The sequence below is a fragment of the Parasteatoda tepidariorum genome, chromosome 5 (genome assembly GCF_043381705.1).
Source record: "Parasteatoda tepidariorum isolate YZ-2023 chromosome 5, CAS_Ptep_4.0, whole genome shotgun sequence".
Classification (NCBI taxonomy): Eukaryota; Metazoa; Arthropoda; class Arachnida; order Araneae; family Theridiidae; genus Parasteatoda; species Parasteatoda tepidariorum.
Window position 1 is genome coordinate 68,504,262 of NC_092208.1, and position 15,813 is coordinate 68,520,074.

At 30.5% G+C, this 15,813-nt stretch overlaps 1 protein-coding gene across 1 annotated transcript; it reads left to right on the top strand.

Moving 5' to 3' along the window:
* Positions 1-3,495: 3,495 nt before the first annotated feature.
* LOC107445895 (uncharacterized) lies at positions 3,496-14,472 on the top strand. Its single transcript, XM_016060384.3, has 5 exons — positions 3,496-3,577; positions 6,273-6,391; positions 8,606-8,786; positions 12,268-12,374; positions 13,613-14,472. The coding sequence occupies exons 2-5, from the start codon at positions 6,338-6,340 to the stop codon at positions 14,246-14,248; spliced, it is 978 nt and encodes a 325-aa protein (XP_015915870.2). The 5' UTR covers positions 3,496-3,577; positions 6,273-6,337; the 3' UTR covers positions 14,249-14,472.
* The last annotated feature ends 1,341 nt before the right edge of the window (positions 14,473-15,813 follow it).

Sequence of the window (15,813 nt, forward strand, 5' to 3'; positions counted from 1 at the left end):
TTTTAAATCCTTAAAAAAAATTTGAATATTTCAATGCACAAGTCCTAGAGGAGTAATCTCGGTCAGCAATGTGTAAGGCATGAAGGAATTAAAAAATTGTTTCTGCAAAATAAAAAACTAAATTTTTAATTTTTAAATCAGAGAATCCCCCTTTATAAAATTATATTTCCCACTGGTAACGGAGGAATTTCATAACCTGTACAGTCACAAATGCCACAAACGATAATTAATGTTTGTTTATTTTCCACACCACTTTTTAAAATTTTTAACACCCATGGATAACATGACATAGTGGGTGTCATTTAATTTCGCATAGAATGAATTAAATTATGTTAAAGGCTAATTTATTTCTTCGTTCGACGTTATACGCCAATAACATATTAATATTATACCGTTGTCGAATTAAAATTCCTGAAATGTGATTAACTGTTAGTTTCTTTCGTAAGCAATAGTATTTGTTAAAATGAAGTGCGTGTTAAAATTATCTGTCAATACGCTTATTGGTTACAAGCAGCTTGATATAAAAAAACTTCAACAAAAGCAATATTTACTTCAAACCACTTTTTGATTGCAGTTTTATGTCTGATTTTTGTTGTTTTCGGACATCCAAAAACTAATATAGATGTTTGCATTGATGCTCATCATAATAATTCTTCTTTTATTTAATTATGCGTGCATTTCTTTTGTGCCCATGATGGTGGTACGATTAATGTCGCCTATTTGCTGACATTCATTTTAATTACTTTAAATTTAGACCTTTTTATTCAACTTCAGAAACTTTTTATTGCTTTTCATTAGCCTCTAGGACAAAGAGGGCATTAAGGAAGATATAACCACCGGGTCATCGCTTACTTATCAGGAACTTTACTCAGACAAAACTCAATCTGGAAAACTCCACCTAAGCACCAACGCTACGCAGCAACATATGCTGGCACCCTTGTGGGAATCAATTGCGATCGAAGCTCCAGATTCTCAACTGGTCACCTAAATTGTCTAACAATCGAACGTGGTACAAAAATTAATCCGACTTGTAAAAAATGTTGTATCCAATCAGCCTCACCGAAACATATATTTGATTGTGTCGGACTGTCTAGGGTGAACTTAATTTCCGATCCCCTTCTTGTCATCGACTTTCTGGCTGTCAACAACTTTTTGGAGTTGATCTGACTGATGTCAAATCTATGAGGATAAGCAACAACAACTTGATAGATTCCATTTTGACTGTTCTGGCTGTCAACAACTTTTTGGAGTTGATCTGACTGATGTCAGATCTATGAGGGTAAGCAACAACAACTTGATAGATTCCATTTTGACTGTTCTGGTTGTCAACAACTTTTTGGAGTTGATCTGACTGATGTCAGATCTATGAGGATAAGCAACAACAACTTGATAGATTCCATTTTGACTGTTCTGGCTGTCAACAACTTTTTTTAGTTGATCTGACTGATGTCAGATCTATGAGGATAAGAAACAACAACTTGATAGATTCCATTTTGACTGTTCTGGCTGTCAACAACTTTTTGGAGTTGATCTGACTGATGTCCGATCTATGAGGATAAGCAACAACAACTTGATAGATTCCATTTTGGTAACTTAATACTCTTCCTAAATGAATCAACACTGCTTATACGTCACAGTCCAACCATTTGGGAACAGTTTACAATCTCATTACTTCACGAACTTAACCTACGTTAGCACCAATTATACCATATAAAGATTATGCTTTTTTTCAAAAACAAAATGAATGCACCACTAGACAAGGGCATGGTATAAATTATAAAATGAAAGTAAGATCTAAAAAATCTGAAAAAAATGTTTATTTTAGTTTTATGCAAGATTAATATTTTTATTCAAATAAACAGAATTTCGATACAAAATATAGAACAGCGAGCAAAATCGAAAATTGATCATCCTGAATAACCTTTGGTCTGATGATCGGATTTTCCTGCACTAAGACTCAATCTAAATGGCTTAAGGGTCTAACCTTAAACACGATAATTAATTAATGTAGATAATAGTTTAAGTTATGAAATCAGACACAGTACCCCTCCTTATATTAAAAATGCATTTTTTCGATTAATTTAAACTTTTGATATTCTTTGGTCTTGTAATCTGGAAAATATGATCCTAATAGTTTGGTCAGGAGAGCTGTTGAAAGTTGAGATCCATTAACGATAATTTTACTTTTATCATATTTTCTCATATATCAAGAGCTTTTTAAGTGAACTGAAAAAAAATTGATCTCAATTATAAAACTTTTTTATTCAAAGATAATATTTAGTAATAATTAAAATACTATTTAATAATTATTAAAAACTAGGAATTAAAGAGATGATTGTTAGTTAGAAAAATTCCTTTAACTATTTTGTCCTTTTACTAATTTTTTCAAATTTTTTCAGGGTTTTAAAGTTTAGTAAATATTGTAGTGAAATTTTTACTATGAATACAAAGAAATATGTAATAGGATAATCAGCGGTAGATTTTGTTCCCTTACGGGTTTCCGGCTTTTACAGTTTAATCAATATTTTTGTGTTTTTTTTTGTAATGAATACAAAAGGAAAAAAAAATAGCATAGTCAAAGATAAATTTTCTTCTTTTACCAGTTTCGGGCTTTTATAGTTTTGTAAATATTTCTACGAATTTTTTATTTTGAATACAAAAAATAAATATTATAGGTGGGTCAAAAGATAGAATAAAAAAGATTAATATTACAGGAAAAATAAGTTATAAAATTTAACGTAACAAACATTTATAAATATAAATCCTTGTTACGTAAGCACTTATAAGTGTTTACGTAAAAAATTTTGCAACGTAACTAATTTAACAAATGCGATTTGTCACTTGCTTATTTTCACCGACTAGTTGGTGTAGAGTCTGAGCACTGTTTAAGTAAGACATTAAAATCCTCTTATTCTTAATTTTTTCAAAATACTTAAAAAAAAGTCAACAAGAGAAATATAGGAAAATTGCATTCGAAAAAATTTTAATTTTGTAAGGAGTCTGAAAAGTTGTGGGGAAAATCTGAGCTGGTTTTTAACGGTCTGTTATAAGTGATCATGACGTAATAATGATGTTAATATAAGTAGCGTCACGCAGAAATCCCGAAGTTCTGGAATGGACTATATGACGTCTAAATAACAAATAAATATAAATGTTTTTAATAATATTTTTTTAAGATTTAATAGATATATGGCTCAGCTGTTATACAGATTGTGAGGTTTTTTTTTAGAATATCTTTTTTTCTCTTTTTTTTGTCGCATAATATGATTTTGAATAAAAAAAATATTATTGGTGATTTGTCGTAATAAACAAAGTTAACATTTTTATTTACAGGAGTTTGAATTAATAGGCACAATAGAGTTATTGTTATTCGATGCTTACGTTAGTCATTATTATTATTATATATTTTTCTTATGGATTTATTCAGCTGTCAGAACTTTCTTGATTTTTATTCTGAAATATTTATTGAAAATAAACCTTCATTTTCACATAAATTTGAGAAACGTGCGTGTATTTCGACAACTTAAAGTTTCTGCTGGCTGGAAGAACTGTAGACTGTTCCCCCTCTTCTATTTTCGTAAGTATAAATTATATTACGTTAATCTATTGAGAATTGATTTTTCAAATACAATTTCTTTTTGTCAAAAATTATCCAACAGTATTGATAGTTATTTGTATGAGTAACTGGATCTAGGATGATCTGAGGATGAAATACAAAAGAAAATTATATTTATTCTAAAACAATTTAGATAAAAATAATATTAATTTCCAAAGAATTCCTTTCAATTAAATATTTCTTTCAATTGTTTTTACTATTTTAAGAATCATAATTCATATTTTATTAAAATGTTGATTTCAAATGTAGATTTCTCGTAGCAAGTCTCCCTCAGTTTTAAAAATTCCACTGAATTTTTTTTTTTAATATTCTAAGAAATAAAATTCAACAAATATATATTTATTTTCAAATATTTTTATAAATATATGTATATATTTATAAATAACCTGTAATCTCTACAACCTAATATTTTGTTTTAAAGTTAACTGTCATTGTCCGATATACACTTACTTCGTATTCTCTATAGTGTTTTTTTTTCCGAGTTAATTGGCATATATTCATTAATCGGCAATAACTTTTTTATATACAAAAGTTCACTTTCACGAAAAACAAGTATAAATTTTATAAGCTTCAAAATACTTTAAAATTTTTTATTAAACTAATTCGAAATTCTCTTTTTTTTTTCTTAAAAATAAATTGCTTCTTATGATCAGGTGTTTGAAAATTGTTCAATAGCTTGCTAATTTGCAAAGTCGTTAATCTGTACCAAAAATCAAAACACCTATTAATATTTTGAAATGCGATTACCATACACAGCCCGTGTAACATTTTAGCACTTTTCTTATCAGAATATATTTCATCATATTACAAACCTCTTTATTATAGACAACAATACATTCTATTATGAAAAATGATTTAAAATACGCTTATAACTTTGGAAGATAATATGCTATTTTTGCAACTGTTCTTAGTTTGTAACAGTCTTTTATGATAGAATTAAGCAAAGAAATTGACATTTCTTTACATATTTTATAAACCTTACATCGTTTACACTATATTCCTTTTCTAAATTTACAATCTGCGAGCTACATCTGGTTCACCGGTTTTTAAATAAGTAGATTTTCAAGCGTTTTGTGATTTAAAATAGGACAGTCAAAAATCAAGACAATATTTAAGTCTAGTAAACTAATATTTTCCAAGGGAGAGTGTATTTAATTTCTGTTTCTTACAGATCATTATGGTATAGTAGTGAATTTGTTATTAATATGCTCAGTACAATATGGGTTAATATTTTAAAAAAAATATGCTAATTATCTCAATGATGCTTTTTAAGGATAATAAAGCAAAATAACAACTCTATTAAAATCTAACTGTGCTCTTATTATGCGTACCATTGAATTTAATTCTAAGAGTTTTTTCCAAGAAACGAAATGAACTTTAACTGTGATGAATTTCTTTAAGTTAAAAGAATTCCAGGATCTAAAACAGTGAACAATGCCAAGAATAAATTTAAAAAGAAATGACTTAATGGCATAGTTCACCAACCGAAAGATAGGCTAATCAAGAAAATCAGTATTTACTTTAAAAAGTTAAAATCAGACTTTACATTTATTCAAGTATATAATTTATGTGCGTTTGGGGCATCTATTCGCTGTTGGTACCCAACCTTCCATCTTTAACCTATCGGTTATAAGAATCATGTGTTGGTAATAGCTTTTTCGAGTTGTCACCCACACAAACATTAACACCCATGGAAAATGTGTGCAAAGTTTAATATCGCATTGCATTGTCTAAAATATATATCGAGATATTTTTCCAAGTATCTCAATTCTACATTGATGTCAATATTTTTTTTACCCTAATAAAATTAAATAACTTTCAGAAAATCATCGAATTCAATAATTATGACTTAGCATAATATTTATGATAGTTTCATATTCGATACACCTATGTTAATAATGGGTAGCTGATGACTTGTGTAAATTAGAACCTGGCTGTTTTCTACTATTTGGAAAACTTGGCTTCACGGTACCTATAAACGATAAGTACTGATTTTAAAGTAGTTAAGTTATTATATTTTCATTTAAAGGATGATAATAGTATAAAGTTTGTGAATTGAAAATTCGTGATAAAAAGTATTGTCAATAATTAATTACTATTATTAATAGTTCAGTTAAAATATTTTAGTGGAAGCATTTCCGCAACTGCCCATTGTGGTCCAAGCGGGTCACGGAGTTACCTCCGTGACCCGTAAGGGCTTCACAATTTCGTGACCAACGATATAATTGTGGAATTGTGCTTAGCTCTGCGTTTACAAACTGGTATCTATATATTTGAATCTGGGTGGGCTTCAAGCCAACACTGGGGAACGAACCCCAGTTCTTGGGAATGACAGTTCAGTGCCTAAGCCACTGAGCCATTACAGCTCAAAAAATTTTAGTATTGAAATTTAATAAACTTGAAACTGAAATGTCGTTTGGACGAAAAAGAATAAGCATATTTATGCCTTCAACATTACTACTGACAGTAAAATATAATGTTGAAATTCATGACATTTATGAAATTATTACATTAATGATATTTGAGAAATTCCTCGATGTAAAGTTAGAGAAGTCAACAGGTTTGTTTCTCTAGGAGACATTAGGCTTCTATTATTTTAATACTGATGGCTTGCTTTACTCTATGAAATTAAAGGAAATTTTCTTGCTTCTTATAGATCACTGCCTGATTAGCTTCGAATTGAGGAAAAATAACAGCACTCTAATTGAATTTGTTCTGTCTATGATGAATCAACAAATAGCTCTTCTGGGTGTAAGAGATGCTAACATTCAAAATGTAATTAATTAATGTTTTTATTTAATTTTTATCCATTTTTTTTATTCATATGCGCTATCGTAGTAGAATATCATTTTAACCGTGACCACAAAATCAAAACAAATATTTAAAATGGACGTACACACTAAGCAGCGGCAAACGAATCAAAATGCTTTGCTTTACGTAAAACTGCAGTTCTGTGAGCAGAAAAAATCGGTAGTTTTTGATGAATTCAGCGATAAAGAATGCAGCTTATTACTTAGATTTGTGGTCAAATTGAAGAAATTTAGTTTATATATGAGGTCCACAAATTACTATAACTTACAGTAGTTGGCTTTAAACTACACAGAAAAGGTAGTTGTAATAAAGCATTATTCATTTCTAAATTTCATCAATGCATTTCTTCAAATTCGAGGGTAGACTATATTTGAGGGTGGCCCTTGATTCTCGCCAAGTTGTGATTGCCGTTGATCGCCAAGCTGGGAGATGTTGAAACCCACTCGTGATTCTGATTGTTTTAGATTTTAGCGTTATTTTTAAATGTTCAACGGTATATAAAATTTCAGAGGTTCGTTAGTTCTACTTTGGATACCGGCTGGTAAGGTAACTTTTGCTTCTGATCAATAAGATTGAAGGTATGTGGGCAGTCGTAAAAATGTCCGCCAGTCCGGTACCACAGATGCCATTTTCAATTCGTATTTCGCCGAATTTATGTGGCGATGGAGGTACACAGATTCTATTCATGATAAATTTAGACAGTATCTAACTGCTATTAGTGAATTCCGTGCACCTAAATCTGAGGATATTCAAGTTTAATGAAGAAGTGAGTTGTTTTTTTTTCTTTCTGTGCTTACTCCATTAATTTTTGTTTCGATTCAAAATGCATTTTATTGGGTTTATTAATTTTGCTTATATTGGGTTCATTGCAATGTATACAGTTTTGGCCGATGTTTTGTCGAAATTTTCCAATGTTTTTTTGAAATATCATTACGTTTTGGCCGCCATTCCTGTTACCACGGTGTTCCACGCAAACAGGAATGGCGCCAAATATAAGTCGTCAATTTCGCCAAAGGGCACCCTCAAGCAGGGCTCGAAATTTTACCCGTCCCCGAGGACGGCTTGTCCAACAATGTACCCGTCCTCCTTTGAAACTAACCCGTCGCTTCTAAATAAATAAAAATATAATTTCTTCTTATTTATTATAAACATTTATACAAATTGCACAATGAAATAATAGTTACTAGGATTACAAATACTAGGATTATATTATACAGTAATACGCATTACATTATATAGTTTATACTAGGTTACTAATAGTAACCTAGTATAAACTAATAGGTGTATAAACTAATAAAAAACCTAGGTTACTAATAGTAACCTAGTACTCCTTTTATGACATAATTTATTTCTTTTATGAATTAATTTAAATGACAAAGGTCAAGTTGTCTGGAATGTCAATTTAACCGAGGGTACTGCGTTTATTAAATGAATCAAATATGACGTTTGCCAGTTTCACAATCAAGCCGATGATTTACTGAGGTTTCTGCACAGAAATCTCAAAGGGGTTTTCCATTTAGGTAGATGTTTATAATTGCGTTTATAATGCTACTTCTTTAAGGTACGTAGTGTGTTTTTTTGTAAGTTCATTGCTGAAAAGCCCCTTTCAACCACTGCAGTACTCCCAGACAGAGAAAGCATCAATTCCTCCATACGCAGTATGTTGCTGTATATTTAGATGAGAGGGACATTTTATAAGTGAGGAGCTAGAGTTTTGTAGGACAACAAAAATTAAGAATGAATCACGAACATTAACGGGAAAATGGCCGTCCGCACGGACGTCGGATTTGAGAAATTCGTTGTCCGCGGGGAATTTTTGACCGCCGAGGACGGGCGGTTTTTCGAGCCCTGCCCTCAAGTATATTTTTACCTTGTCCGTGTCCATGTTTTTAGTTTGAAGGTCAGCTTAAGCAGAAAACAGCAATTAACAGCTATAAACAGTGTGCTTATAGCTTTGTCATTGTAGCATTAATTACTCTAACATAACATAAAGATTCGTAGCATCTAAAATTAAGGCAAGCATGCGCAGTTGCTTCAAATTTTGCGTATGGAAGCTAACGTAAAAGTGCGAAATCTCCCTACTATATTTCTTGACTAACATAAAAGCAAAACTAAGTCTTTTTAGTTCTGCAAAATACATTTCTTGAATTAGTATTATAACTACACTATTATATTTAGCTGAACGGAAAGAAATTTAGTTGTGAGCCTGTCAAATTCAGAGTAAGAAATTTGAAGAAAAGAGATTTGCCTCAAGTTTTAGACATTTACAGGGAAACTGGCTGGCATATAAGCCCCTATAGTCTGCAGATGTGGCAAGAAGTCGACCCTAACAGTTTGAAAGTGGCTGTCACTGACAATGGTAATATCTTGAAAGTTAGCAATATCTCTTATGGTGATACTTCCTGACTACAAAAACATTTATTATTGTATAAAAATAAATAAATGATAAGTTAAATATTTTAAGCTACCACCATTTAGTTTGAAATTGATATTTATAATATTTAAATATTTAACATTATAACATATAATTGTTGATTTAGAAAATTTAATGAACCGTGAATTTGCTAAGCTCCAGATATAAATAATCTTAACATCTATATAAAATGCTACTCTGTTTTAATTATTTCACAGTAGTGACTTAAAAAAAAATTCAAAGTTTAACTCACTCTAGAACTTTCGGTACTAATTATTTTAGAACTTTATTATAACTTTTTCAGAAAACGGAGCAATAGACTTACACCATATCAGCAAAATATCAGTCAACCTTATTTCAATTAACAGTTTTCGAAAATTATTAAAAGACATAAATTACAATTATTAAAAGATTTGTTTTACTAAAATCATAGCAATGATTTTATTAAATTTAAACATATTACTTACATAATGGCATCCGATTTATGGTTAAAATTAAAAATAATTTAAAATAATAGTTTGAAAAAAGAGAAAAAAATTTACAGATTTGGAAATAAATAAATGCCATAATATAGTCATTAAGACTAATATATTGTTATGTTATTAATATTAATTGTCATTAATATCCTTAATATTAGCAGATAATCTCTGTCATAATATCTTGATTTATCGAAGAATTAAACGAAAACAGAAAAAAAGAAATAGAATAGTCTCTGGGAGATCTTGCAATTTCTCACTCCACTCAATAAAGTTTAAAGGTTTCAAAAAGAGCCTCAGAGGTTTGAATGACCGGCAATTAGATTCAAGATTTTTTTTGAACGCCCTATGTCAGAAAATATAGTAATAAACTTGTAACTTGTATCAATAATTTAGGTAATATAGTTATTATAAGTAATAATTGTATTAAATTTCGTAAGACTAGCGGAAATATTTATGAAGGTAGGGATATTTTTATAAAAACTATTTGTTTTACTATAAATTTAAAAATATTCAACAAACCTAAACGAAGTTTTCGGGGCAATTTTTAACTAATAACAAAATTATCTTTTCAAAATTTGAAAAAAAAAATGTAGTCAAAACTTGCACAAGATTTGAGCATTTAAAAAGTCCTTTCATGCTGCGCAAAAAGAAAATATGAAGAAAAAAAAGCATTTCCACAATTTTGTTAGGAATGGCATTTGGTAACTTATGAGAAAAGTCCAAATTAAATATATTGAAAACTTAAAAGGTTTCAGCCAATCTTCTAAGTACTTTATTGTAAATTTTAAAAGAAATCTTTAAACGGAATGGGATTTTCCACGAATGTCATTTTATACTTATAAACAAGATTTTTTTAAAATGACATCGGCATTATGGAGGATCATCCGATATGAAAGTATATTTTCTTTCAAAATTTTTTTTTCTCCTAATACTATCACATTTTCTTATACTGACGATTAATGTCAGGTATTATCATTTGTTAAATCTTTTTTACCACTTTAGAATTTGTTTCATTTTGAGCTCATGAATTCCTAAGGTATCTGGCCCGACTCGTAGCATGTACCATAGGCTCGTAGGAATCATTTCTCTGACCAAAATTTGGCATAAATTACTTTATGACATCCATAACAATAAAATTTAGCAATGGAGCCGTGATGGCTCAGGGGATAGAGCGTTCGCCTTCGAATGCGGCGAACCGGGTTCGAATCCCAGTCGATACGAATTCCGCATCCGGCTTGAGCCGACCACAGTGCTGATTTAAAGTATTCTCAGTGGTAGACGGATCATGGGTTAGAGTCCCCTTGTCGTCAGGCTAACCGTGGGAGGTTCTCGTGGTCTTCCTCTCCATGTAGCGCAAATACTGGTTAGCTCCATCAAAAAGTCCTCCACGAAGTCAAATTTCTCCCAATACTCGATCCAGGAGTTCCCTTGTCTTCTGGATTGGGTTCAAAATTACAAGGCTACGGAGTTGAACATTAGTAGTCGCAAACCTATATAATTGGGTCGTCTGTTCAACGATTGTCATAAAATAAAATTTAGCAATGGAGCACAGAGGATGGAGCATACGTCTTCCAAAGAGATGACCAAGGTTCGAATGACAACGGTTGCTAGTTGATACGAATTCCTCTCCCGCTCACACTGATCACAGTGCTGACTTATAACATCTTTAATGGTAGACGGTTCAAGAAATAGAATCTTCTCATCGGCGATCTACCCATGGAAGGTCTTTGCGATTTTCCTCCTCGTGTAACGCAACAGCAGAAAATCTTCCACGAAGGCTAATTCGTCCAATACTTGGTTCTGGAGCTCTCAAGTCTTCTAGGTTGATTTCAAGATTACTAGTCTATGGAATTGAACATTAATAGTCGTAAACTCAAAATGGAGTCAGCTTTTAAACCCCGATTGCAAAAAAATATATCAATAAAAGCATGTATCTTAAACATAGGTCTGATAAGAGTAATTCTAGGAAGATTTTAGTTTATTTTGTAAAAAAGTTTGGGTGAAAATAGTTAACATTTAATTTGACATAAATTTTATTTGTTTGAAAATAAATAATTTATTGTAATTCTTCCAATTTTTAGTGCTTATGTACTGTTGCAAGAATATTTATTTGCTTATAACATTTGCCTACACATTTAAATATCTTCATAGATTTCTTTTTCGATTTTGTATTGTTTTTCTGAATTTTAATCATTAGGTTTTTAAATAAGAAAAATTTTGCCAATTATTTTAAATATTCTTTTTGTTGACTTCGCAGATTTTACTATAAGCCAAATATGATAGAAAAAGGGCAATATAATATTTTACGCCAAATATGATTGAGAAATGTCAAGGTAATATTTTACGCCAAATATGATTGAAAAATGTCAAGGTAATATTTTAGGCCTAATATGATAGAAAAAAGGTCATTTGAACTATGGAACTATTTGGAATGTCATTTTTCTCAAACTTTTAAGCAAATTAATTTTAAAAAAATTTTAATTGTGAAATCACCCATCTTTCTAATTAACAAAACAATATTTTATTGATATTAATTTAAATTTAATTCTATGCGTTCAATTTAGTTTTTCCCTGAAATTTCCCCCAAAACATATTTCTTAAAAATAAAAATAAAGTAACATAGAATTAAAAATGGTCTAAAAAGAAATTACATAAAACAAAATTTAATACATTTCGATTTAGTTCAGTACCAGTTATACCCAAATAAAATTAAAGAAAGTCTTACTCTTTTAAAATTCAAACCTCAGTCAACTAAATTTTAAAACAAAATGCAACAGTTCTTGATTTATTAGGGCACGTAAAACGGTTAAAAAATTTGTATTTCTCCTTTGAAATTGTTTTTTGAACAGATTTGCTCTATTCTATTTCGTATTTGGATGAAAAAAATACAATCATTATTATTATAACTTCTGTTAAAGTTTATATATTTCTTTTAAATTTTCCAACAGGAATTGTTCTGGGGTTCTGTTGTGCAGTGCGTCTACAGCAAAATTACTGCTTTGTTGGCTTTTATACTGTTAAGAAGGCATATAGAGGGATGGGAGTTGGTAAAAAGGTGATTCTTTGATGTTTGACAATTTTAAACATTTTTAAAAACATGTGGGAGGTGTGGTTTACTTAGGCCGAGAACCAAATGCCCAAAATCGTTGTAAAAATGATGTTTTATTCTTACCCCGCTAAGACTGTTTTAAAGTTTGTTAAAATAACCAGACTCTGTCGATTCAAAATAATTTACCATAAATGTATAATCATACATGTTGCATACATGTACAGACATAGAAAGAAAGTCCCTCACAATATCTAAGGTTCTTCCGACCGTTCGCTTAAATTCCATAATTTCATGGATTATGAGATATCTGTAGCTGCAGGATATCCCATAATTCCTGCGACGGAAAGCTTATCTATAATCAAATAATCTAAATCTTTCTTTAGATATAGTTATAAAAGACCGAATTGTAAAAGACCAAAATCTTGTAAATACTAAGTTTTATCGGCAAAACCTAGGATTTACTAAAGTGGCTTGGTAACTCCTAGGTTTTACTCCAAAGGCTTAGTAAAAGGCAGAAATGGAATCATATTCAAGCATATTTCAGACTTTTACCAAGCGACTTTAGAAAATTGTAAGTTTCAGTCGGTAAGACTTTGATTAAACCAGATTTCGGGTTTTTACCTTAACAACTGTAAAAGTCCGAAATCGGGTGAACCCTGGTTTTACCGGTAAAACATAGAAGTTTCCAAAGTGGCTTGGTAACTTTTAGTTTTCACCGTAAAGGCTAGGTAATAGGCTAAACTAGAATCACATTCAAGCTTACTTCGAACTTTTATCAAGTCACTTTGTTAAAAGCTAGGTTTTACAAGTAAGACGTAGAATTTATAGGACTTCGGGTTTTTACCGTCATATATATGTTGTAGGTTAATTGGTAAATCCAGATCTTTGAAATTGATGAAAAATCAAATTCGTACTGCGCGTCATACAGTCAATTAAAATTTCTAGCCTTTTTTACCACAGTTTCTAATTTTAAATCCTTTTGAAACTGAAAATATTAATAACTATAGTCCCCTAGTAGAATTACAAAGAACAGTAATACAACAAATCTTTTATCTTCATATAAAACATTTCCTTAACTTTAGATTCGACTTTAAAAATTTTTTATAGGCTATTCCAGTTTAAAATATCCCTCCCAGAGAGGTTCAAACGGACTATTTTTAAGAAGTGGCATCTTTCTGAAGAAGGTGGTACCCCGTCTCGATTGAAAAGTCAGCAAACTATCTTAAACAGATTTTTCATTTCAGGTTTGGGATGTTTGCATGGATCACTTAGGATGTAGAAACGCATCTCTGAATGGCGTTCCAGACAAAGTAAGCATGTACCAAACGAAAGCTGGTTTCCCTCTCCTTGAGGAAGATCTCCAAGTGCAAGAAAACGATACGCTCGAAGATATAATCCACCCCGAGAATCTCGAAGATTCTCTACCAGACGATGTCATAATCGTTCCGTACCACGCATCTTACCTACCTTTCATTTTCGATTACGATTTTGAAATCTGTGGATTTAATCGAGAGCTGGCATTGGAACTGAGCTTTAAAGCAAAAGAAACTAAAACTCTAATAGCGTTCAAAAATGGAGTATGTGTTGGATTTGGAAGCATAAAACGCAGTATATTAAATGTCCCGCTAATCGCACCATTGTATGCTGATCATATAGCCGTTGCCGAAACCATGATGAAAAGGCTGATGATGTCTTTTCCACTGAAGAAAGGACTTTATTTGGCCTCATTCACTCATAATAAAGCTGCCACAAATTTGATAAGGAAAATTGGATGCCCTACAACTTACAAACTCCCTCGTCTTAGCAGGCGTCAACATAATTTTAAAGTACCTGTTGACAAAGTTTATGCTCATTTTGACATAAATGCCTCTCCAGTATGAACTAGAATGGCAAAATTTTCGAATTACTTAGTTCGAAATCGTGCGAATAAATATACATATCCTTTATATTACACCTTTTCTTCATAACTTCTTATGCTATTTTAGAAAAAAAATTTTTTATACATTTTATTTATCGTATGTCGTTTTGTGTTTCATTGTTTTCGAAGTTGGTAGATTTTCTTTAGTTTTTTAACTGCATAATAAAGTGTATATTTTAACTTTCATGTTTTCAGCATTCCTATAATTTTTAGTTGTTTACACTTGATATTGTGTATATTCACGGGTCAGTTTTTTTAAACAAATAAAAATAATTAAATGCTAAACTAAAGAAATAAACAATTTTAAGGTTATAGTGGCGGAATTAAAACCCCACTTCAATTTAAAACCACCACTATATATCATTTTTTAAGAAAAATTGATATGAGAATTCTAAGCCGTAATATATAAACGATTCAATGCATAACCTTTAATATTCAGTGTAAACTAATTCAGATGTGTAGACGTGGAAATGATGTCTTAGAAAGTAAAAAGGCTACTAATATTAACATGAATTTACTACTATTGTTATAAATTTGTAAAAACTGTTTTGTCATATTTTTGTTTTGTTCAATAAAACAAATGAAAAGTCAACTTAAAAGTTAACTCACTACAACTTAGTAATAGAAGATTTCACATTGTTAAATACAACCAAAAGACTATTGTTAAAACAGTTTAAAATGAAAACATCATTCAAATGAAACTGCTATTCCGTGCGAGGGTAAGAATAACGCCTTAAGGAACATATGTCTATCCATTTATTACTTGTATAAACTCCCTTTATTGTACTAATGTTTCAGTTAGTTCATGTTACAAATAAGCCCGTAATTGCAGAATGCAACTCTACTGGGAATGCTAGTTCAAGATAACTCTTCAAGGTTTAAAATATTCTTGGAGATGAATTAAATGTAACCTTAGTTCTTTCGTCTCTTTTATAAGACAAACAAGCATCGCTGAGTGTGCAAAATATTTCGTTAACAATGGTAATATATATATTTAGAGCACTCACCAGAAACGACTATTTAAATGTTGACATTAATTTCAGATTTTTACAGCATGAATTCTATGATTTCTATCACAAATTACTGATTTGTAAACAAATATGTTATTTAGAAGCAAGTCTAACTGAACGAAATAATAAATTTGACGTATGTTTGCTTTAATAATCTAATTAAAACATGAACAAGAACAAGGCTATTACAATTTGGAGGCAGTTGTTTTCTCATTGTTAAAATACTAACATGTTCTAAATGAAAAAAAAAAATTAGGTTCCTGCGAGAGTAAAAATTACGCTTTCTGAAATATTTATATCTATTCAATACTTATATAAACTCTATTTTACTGCATTAATATTTCAACTAATTCGTGTTAAAAATATGCCAATAGTTGCACAATGCAACTCTACCAGGAATACTAGTCGAAGATAACTCTACCGGCTTTAAAATATTCATGGAGGATTTATTCATGGAGGTAAGTAAAATGCCATTTTAGTTCTTTCTTTTTTTACAAACCAAATAAGTTTCGCCAAG

Excerpts from the sequence above, each read along its gene's own strand:
- LOC107445895 (XM_016060384.3), top strand. The coding sequence starts at position 6,338 with ATGATGAATCAACAAATAGCTCTTCTGGGTGTAAGAGATGCTAACATT. Across the intron at positions 8,787-12,267 it reads AGTGGCTGTCACTGACAATG|GAATTGTTCTGGGGTTCTGT; the intron begins GTAATATCTTGA and ends ATTTTCCAACAG. Across the intron at positions 12,375-13,612 it reads GGATGGGAGTTGGTAAAAAG|GTTTGGGATGTTTGCATGGA; the intron begins GTGATTCTTTGA and ends TTTTCATTTCAG.